The 8,927-nt window shown below is 43.3% G+C and overlaps 1 protein-coding gene across 1 annotated transcript; it reads right to left on the bottom strand.

The window, feature by feature from the left end:
* Nucleotides 1-3,878: 3,878 nt before the first annotated feature.
* Nucleotides 3,879-4,844, bottom strand: LOC125189812. Its single transcript, XM_048087041.1, has one exon. The coding sequence runs from the start codon at nucleotides 4,842-4,844 to the stop codon at nucleotides 3,879-3,881; it is 966 nt and encodes a 321-aa protein (XP_047942998.1).
* Nucleotides 4,845-8,927: the final 4,083 nt, after the last annotated feature.

Genomic DNA, 8,927 nt, shown 5'->3' with positions numbered 1-8,927 from the left:
AAATATAATGTTCCAAAACATCATACTAGCCCAAAAGTGACTAGTATCGGAAAACGAGAACATGAAAAAAGTTTGTATGTTATTTGGATTGAAAAAGTTTGCTTTTTTTTTTTTTTTTTTATCGAACACCTTCATGGTGGAGGGTCAAGTAGGGCCCTCATCCCCTATATATCATCCAAAAGAACTGTTTACAGGGAGACAATCCCAAAAGTGGATTATCCTACAGATAAAGCAACAACATACTCCAAAATTACAAACGGAAGAACAAAACAAGAACTATAAAAAACGAAAATTTGGAAGCCCCATCTGGTCAAGTCTACATAATGCCTTCACGCGAGCTGGGCACGACCTTTCTGTATAATAGTTCATCACCCCCGTCTGCAAGCCAACTCTTGCTAGGCAATCAGCAACTTTATTTCCTTCTCTAAAAATATGTGTAACTCTCGAGTTCATCCCTTTCCAGCTCTCTCCTGATTTTAGCTATTTCAGTACAGACCGAGGCTGCCCCCAGCTGGTCTGCAGCCAACCATCGCACCACAACCTCTGCATCTGTTTCTAACCAGATCTGATTATCATGCTGCTTTGCCAAAATAATCCCCAGCAATACCGCTGTCACTTCCGCCTCAAAACCTGCCGAAAAAGCAGCCAGAATCGCCCTCTTATGATCTCTCACCACTCCTCCTCCCCCAGCACCGTGCGAGGAATGTGAGAAGGCTCCATCTACATTAAGTTTAATCCAAGTCTGATCCGGTGGTCTCCATTGTACCCTCCCAACTTTCTTCCTATGAGCCTCCCTTAAGAAGCCACTCACAACATCCAGTTTTGGGCAGCAATCCCTCCACTATTCAGGCCCAATCTTTTTTACCAAAACCAAACTCCTTACCTGGTTAGTAATCCTCTTGATTATATTCTCTGTTTCAAAGGCTTTTCCGCGATGCATATTCTCGTTTCTCTCTGACCAGATGTACCAAAGAATCAAGCAAGGTAATAAGACACACATATGTTGGTTCGAACGTATGCCCAGATGTCTTTGCCACCATCTGAATCTAAGATCCAGGTTCCTTCCTACCTCCTCAAACCTCGGTACCTAGGGAAACCATCTTGCAAAGTGTGACCATACCATTCTAGCAGCTTCTTCGTTGACAAAGAGGTGCAGTCTGGACTCCGTTTGCGACTTATCACAACACCTGCACTTCGAAGCCAAGTGAACCCCCCTCCATTGCATCTTTATGTCCACTGGGACTCGGTTGGCCATCAGTCTCCATAGAAACATAGATATCGATGGCCTTTTTTTTTTTTTTTTTTATTACCAAAGACAAATAAAAACAAACACCGAATCGCCCAAAAGTGACGATTCGCCAAGACCATCAAGAGTACAATGAAGGCCACCCTATCAACTAGAATGGTCACCTATCTACTCTTAACTAACCCAAATACAATTAGGGTGATGCCACCTCGACATCACAAGACCAGAGTTATCATCTACATCACTATGTGATGTTGGTCGAGCTCCCTCCCGGATCATTCTCCTCGTCATTGGGTTTCCCAAATGACACCGTAGCCACGTTGCTACCCTTGAGGAGTGTCTCCAAATAACTAGCATTATGAGCACCTCCTTGGGCTGGGTGAATGTGATAGAGTGATTTTCCTTTCCTTCGATTTGTAACTAATTGAAACCCATCTTCATCCACTTGGACTTGCATCCCCATTGGTGTTTTCAAGCTTGATGTCACGTGCACACCCTCCCTCTCTTTGCCAATTCCCGTCTCGGTCTCCTTGGTAGACGTGGCCTCTCGGTCAGATTTCGGGGTATGGGTGTTTGCCGAGGCCTTTTTTGGCCTCCATTCCCGTCGGTATGATTTCGAAGCGGAATTGTGCTGACGGCCTGATGACATTACCCCATATCAGCTCGTGAATAAGCCTCTTTTCCGATCTGTTGCGAATCAGCTCCCATGCAGAAGCCAAAGAAAAGTCCCCACTCGCAGAAAGCTTCCACCTACCTTTATCATTTCTCCTTATATCAAAAGGAACTTGAAGGATCCTCTCGATGATCTCCTCCGGCAGTCCCGCCTCCTCCGCTAACAGGACCAGCCCCATTGTATCCCATTGATCTCCCAACCAAAGCTCATTAACTTTAAGAGGGAGGAGGATGGTTCCTGAATTGCAAAGGTTCGCTAAAGGGAAATCAGTCACCCAAGAATCATGCCAAAAACAAATCTCTCCATCTCCAATCACCCATCTCACATGCTCCCGGCACAAATTTCCCACCTTAAACATCCTTCTCCACACTGGGCTAAAGCGATTAGAGCGATACGCCACCATAGGGAAGTAGTTCGTGCAGTATATTTGATACATGTACCAGGCCCATAATGACCCTTGTTCTTGAAAGCGCCACCACATTTTGATGCTAAAAGCCTCTACCGAGTCAGCCAAACTATGGATGCCCAAGCCTCCCTCCTCCGTAGGAAGACACACCCTTTTCCATTTGATCCAATGAGTCTTTTTTTTCCGAGTTGCAAGATCCCCAAAGGAACCTAGCCATCACCTGTTCGATACATCTCAAGGCTCCCTTAGTGGGATCTAGAACTTGAAAAATGTGAATTGGTAGTGCCCCTATTACACTCTTTAAAAGTGTCAGCCGGCCCCCGAACGACAAATGCCTGTGGCCCCAACTATGAATTCTCCTAGAGATCTTCTCACGGATGAATAGGAAAAGACTGGTCTTCTTTGGTCCGCAGTAGATAGGCACTCCTAGATAAAAAAAAAAAAAAAAAAAAAAAAAAAAAAAAAAAAGGTAAAGTCCCTTGCTGAAATCCGCTTGTCTCTGAGATTTCTTGAGCCCAGGAATGATGTTTTTTATCAAGATAAAAACAGCTTTTCCCCACATTTACTCTCTGTCCCGACACCTCCATGTAATGTTCTAAACAAGCAGTTAAGTTTAAGATAGATGAGGTCTGAGCTTGCGAAAAGATAATAATGTCGTCCGCATAGGCCAAGTGTGAGACCCACATAGTGTATCTAGTTGTACAGTATAGCATCTCCTTTCGTCCCCGAGTAAGACGATCTAGCAGTCTCGAAAGATAATCTGCTGCTAATATGAATAGGGAGGGAGAAATAGGGTCCCCTTGTCTAAGGAGTTTATGACGTGCCGAAAAGTAAAAGTGCAAGTAACATGGGACGGAGGGAGTACCATATTAGGGGAGACCACCCCCTTCCATAGCTCATGAAAAAGCTCTTTTTCCAACAAAACATTATCACTCAACATTCTCCCTTTAATGAAACCGCTTTGATTCATGACATTGCATAGACTTATAGGTCTGAAATCTGCCCATCTAGTGGGATTTTCCTTCTTCGCGACCAAAACAATTAGGGTCGCCGCGATGCCCCTTGGAATTTGAGAGCCTTCAAAGAAATCCCGGACAGCCTCAACCACATCCTCCCCAACAATAGACCAGCAAGTTTGGAAGAATAGAGCTGAGTATCCATCTGGGCCAGCTGCACTTTCTGCTCTAATATCAAACACAGCCTGACGAACTTCTTCAGATGCTGGAACCTCAACTAACCGGTCCATATTAACATGATTTGGAAGAGTTGCAAGGATATCTAATTCAGGCTCCCCCAGAGGTCCCACATCTTCCGAGAGGAGGTTCCTGTAGAAAGCTTCAGCCGATTTTCTAATATCCCCCTCCTCCGTTAGAGTCTGCTCCCCTTCCTCAGTCACATGAATTCTTGACCTCACCCTTTTTTGTTTCACCCAGCCATGAAAGAAATTGGTATTTCGCTCTCCCTCTGCCACCCATTTTAAAGCAGCCTTCAGACGCCAAAAGTCGTCTTCCATCTTAATTTTTAGGAGCAACTCGGCCGTAGTTCTATTCATCTCAGACCGAAGGACCGGAGAGGGGGTCTTGCTCATAATTCTCCATAGCCTTCCTAGCTTCCATTTCAGCCTTCTTAATGTTTTCAAAGACATTGCCAAACACCACTCTGTTCCAAATTATCAAGCTTCTTTTTAGCCGACTCAACTTTATCTGCACATTGATCATTCCTTTCGTCCCTGTATCCTCTTTCCAGCATCTATCAACCTCCTGCAAGAATAAATGGTGTCTTACCCACATATTTTGGAATCTAAAAGAAGGCTTAACTCTCGGCCCCGGGGTCTTGCAACTTATCAACATTGGACAATGATCAGATAGGACTCTAGGAAGATTTGTCACCCTTGAGGCTTCGAATAGCTTTGTCCAGCCTTCACCCAGAAGAACCCTATCTAACCTTTCCAAGATATTTCCTCTTGCCCATGTAAATTTTGGACCATCTGCCCCCACATCTAAGAGTTGGCAGTCACTGATAGTTTCTGCAAAATCCATCATTTCTCTAGCTTTCCTCCCCTGCCTCCTAACACTTCCCTGCCTCTCTTCTTCCGCCATATAGATGTTGCAGTCTCCCCCCACCAGCCATGGAAGACCCTCAAGCTTTGCAGCAAGCTCTCTGAGTTTGTTCCACATCTCTTTCCTCCCCTCTCTAGGGCATTTCCCATAAGCCACCGAAATAAAGAACGGTGTGGGTAGCATTGGTGTGGAAAAACGAGCATGGAGGATCTGCTCAGTGTCATCCCATTCATCTACTTCAAATCCTTCCGCCACAAAAATCCAAATCTGCCCATTGCAGTTAAAGCCCTTAAACTTTAGCCCAAAATTTTTACTATAATAATCAGGCTTAGGCCTAACCAAAGGTTCAATAATGGCTAGAACCATAGCCTTGTTATCTCTAATCAACCTCTTGATGACGCTCTGGGTGTTCGTGTTCACCACACCCCTAGCATTCCAAATTAGGAAGTTAAACGACATATCAAACCAAGGAATTCATGCCCTAGGAACTAGTCCTCCCTTTCTTGGAAATATTATCCTCATCCTCCCCTGTTGACAACATCAAAGACACATCCCTCTTATCTGTTCCCCCCACCTCCTATGCCAAGGATTCCATCTCTAACTCCTCGCCCCCTTCCCAATCTTTTTCATCTTCATAAACTTCAGGATCGTATTCTCCATTTGGAAGAAGCGTTCATATAACGAATATCAGAGCTATGATCCTGTGCAGGAACAGCCAAGGGGCCTCCATCCGAGACCAAAGAATGAGAACTAAGGAGAGAAAATCTGTTGGCGAAGGCCCCACCAACATCAAATCCTCCTCCCCCAAGCGCCACCCCAGAACCTCCCGGCAACCCCCCAATCGAACTCGCAGCATCCCAGGAACCCCACCTTTGTTTCCCGCGACTCCTGCCCTGCACCTGGAACCCCTCTCCCTCAGGATCTAGACCATCCCCAGCATCCACCTCCATAACCTTCCCAACCCCAGACCCAGAAGAAGCCGGAAAAACCCCAATCCCAACCCCAGAGCCGAACACACCAACCCCAGAGCCGAACACACCAACCCCAGGCCCCTGCTCCTTGCTCTCCACCACCACCTGAGAAACACCCCCCCCCCCCCCACACCCCAGCCCTTCTCCACCCCCAAAGACCCCCACAACTTCTCCAGCACCACCAGACCCTTCCAGCCCACCTTGAAAGCTCTTTGAATTCAAATTCTTATAATCTCTTTTCAACGGTTTCACTCTCTGCCCATTGGCATAGCAAACATCACTCGAGTGCCCAACATGTTTACATTCTTGACAATAAAGTGGAATCCGGTCCCATTTCACACTCTGCCTTATCTCCCTCCCCAGAAGATTTAGAACAATCTCCTGCACTGGTGTCTGGGATGTCTATCTCGATACATAATCTCACAAATGACAGTCTGGTTCGGGAAATCGACGCATGATCTACCTGCAAAGGTTCTCCAAGAAGGCCTTCAATAGCAAACAAAGCAGATTTCTCGAACAAATGTATGGGCAAACCTATTAAATTACACCAGACAGCCGTAATAGGGGACTCAAAGTAGGGATCAAAATCCGTTGTCCACTTGAACACTTGCATGGGATGACGATCAATATACCAAACGCCATACCATTAGGACCGCTCAACAGCTTTGCATAATCCTCAATCAAGTTAAATTGTATCAGTACATGCTTCGCATTAATATACTTCCATGTGAACTCTCCCCTAAATTTCATGCCGATAAATGCCTTTTGAATATGCAGAGAAGAAGGGATTGAATGTGAAAATTTACCCACAATGGCATAGCCCATCTTTTCTGCCAAATACATTGTTTCTGCACTCGAAAAATGGATTGAAGGAAGCCCCGAAGATTCTCCTTGTACCCCCATTTTCACTATCTTATTCGGCTCGAAACTGACCGGCTGATTACCCCGCATATAAGCTCCATCTGCCACTAACGTTTTGTAGGACTTCCCTCCTTGCCATTTGTTACCATCCACTTTAATTCCCTCTTTTTTCTTATCCAAATTTCCCTTATCCAGAGGAGCGCCAGCTCTCGGCATTTCCTTTCCCCCTGTTCCCCTGGCCTTCTCCTTCTCCTTTGTAGCCCTCAGATTGTCCAAGCTCAGTGAGGGGAACTCTCCCTCATCTCCCATTTTCATACAAAGTCCACCCTCTTGGATAGGATTTTCATTCTCCTTTGACTGGTTCTGGTTTATCATTAGACAATCTCTTACAGGTCCTTGTGGAGAGTTCTCAGAAATCAAATGTTCCCCAATAAACTCCATCTCTAGGCTGGGATGATATTAGGTCCAGAACCAAGTCTGTATCATATCCAGAAGGAATCATCTCCCTATGTTTCAGCAAAGCTTCCTCAAGATCGACTGGATAATGGCCCCGCTAACATCCTTTACAACCTCCATCGCCTCCCCAGAGCCTCCCAAATCCTGTCCCTCACCAGAACCCGAGCCAGCAGAGGGCTCCCCTTTCCCAGAAACAAAAGGAACACCAGCCTCAATCCCCTCCAGCCCTAGACCATCCGAAACCCCTTCGCCAGCCTCTTGATGTTCCGGGATAGCTGGTAGCACAGTCGAACCCCTACTTCCCACCCCTTTCTTCCCCTTCCTCGAAATCGAACCCATTTCATCGGAGCCCATCTTTCCCGATTGCCTCAAAGATTTACCACATAAGCCGCCCATTCTCTTCTCCGCCGTTCTCATGAGCGGAGACTTAGGGCTCGAGAGCGCCCTCCGACTCCTCGAAGGCGACGAATGCGACGTTCTCTTCAGCGTTCCTCTCCTTGATTCAGTCAATTCTTCTTTACAATCATCAATTGGAGGCTGTGAGAACATGTCAGACGAGTACCCGCCCACCGGAGCCAGCCGGCAAGTTCCCAGCAACCCATAGGCAGAACACCAGAATCCAACCGAAACCCGCTTCTCACCTTCAAAGAACCACGCGATCTAGAGAAAAGAGGCAAAAGATGCAGCGTGAAATCGCTATGTGTGAATCGCCCATACACTTTGTGAAAATCGCACATAGTGGAGGTGTATTGATTACTGCCGAAAATAATTCTTCTCAATTCAATGGCTTTCTATTCAATCAATTGAGAAAGTTTGCTTGTTGGCCAAGTAAACACAAATATAAAGATTTATGGTTGAAATGAACTTACACGAGACAACAATGATTATGATGCTCAATAGAAAAATGTTACTTGTTGTCAATTTCATTAATATATGTGTGGCGGTAATTTCTTTTTAAAAGGTTGCTTGTTGGCAAAGTAAATGCATAAATAAGAGTTATGCTTCAAATAACCTTTTAAGATCTGACATAATTATGATGTTAAAAAAAATAAAAAAAATTACCAAGATGTTGAATCAACCAAATTGATCTTTTTATCGCCAAATAGAGATTGTACAATGAAAGTTTGTATGTGATTATGATTGAAAAGGTTTATTTATTGCCCAAGTAAACACAAATATAAAGAGTTATGGTTTAAATTAACTTCCACTCGAGACAACAATGATTATGATGCTCTTTGGAACAAATGTATCTTGTTGTCAATATCATTGCAATGAATATGTGTTGGTAATTTAGATTTAAAAGGTTGCTTGTTGGCCAAGTAAATGCATAAATAAGAGTTATACTTCAAATAAGCTTTTAAGATATGACAACTGCTATGATGTTATATCGACCAAAATAATCTTTTTATCACCTAATAGAGATAGTAAAAATGAAAGTTTGTATGTGATTCTGATTGAAAAGGTTTTCTTGTTGGCCAAGTAACACAAATATAAAGAGTTATAGTTGAAATGAACTTCCACGAGGCAACATTGATTATGATGCTCCATAGAACAAATGTTTCTTGTTGTCAGTTCCATTACAATATATGAGTGTCGGTAATTTCTATTTAAAGGTTGCTTTTTTTTTTCTACATCAAGTAGTACTACTTGTTTAACAATCCAATTTTCTGAATGATACATTTAAAACACTACTGCACCACGAGCCAGAAACCTGACCCCAAGGCGCTGTTAATCACGCTCTAGCCAAATAGAACATTTTATTTTTCAATCATAATCACATACAAACTTTCATTGTACAATCTCTATTAGGTGATAAAAAGATCATTTTGGTCGATATAACATCTTAGTAATTGTCATATCTTAAAAGTTTATTTGAAGCATAACTCTTATTTATGCATTTACTTGGCCAACAAGCAACCTTTTAAATCAAAATTACCAACACATATTCATTGTAATGATATTGACAACAAGATACATTGAGCATCATATTCATTGTTATCTCTGGAAGTTCATTTCAACCATAACTCTTTTTATTTGGTTTATTTGGCCAACAAGCTAACTTTTTCAATCCAAATGGCATACAAACTTTCATTGTAGAATCTCTATTAGGCAATAAAAAGATCATTTTGGTAGATATAACATCATAGTAACTTTTTTTTTACATCATAGTAATTATTATATTTTAAAATTTTATTTGAAGCATAACTCATATTTATGCATTTACTTGGCCAACAAGCAAACTTATAAATCGAAA

This window comes from Salvia hispanica, chromosome 5 (genome assembly GCF_023119035.1).
Source record: "Salvia hispanica cultivar TCC Black 2014 chromosome 5, UniMelb_Shisp_WGS_1.0, whole genome shotgun sequence".
Taxonomy (NCBI): domain Eukaryota; kingdom Viridiplantae; phylum Streptophyta; class Magnoliopsida; order Lamiales; family Lamiaceae; genus Salvia; species Salvia hispanica.
This window is presented reverse-complemented; position numbering and strand designations above follow the sequence as displayed.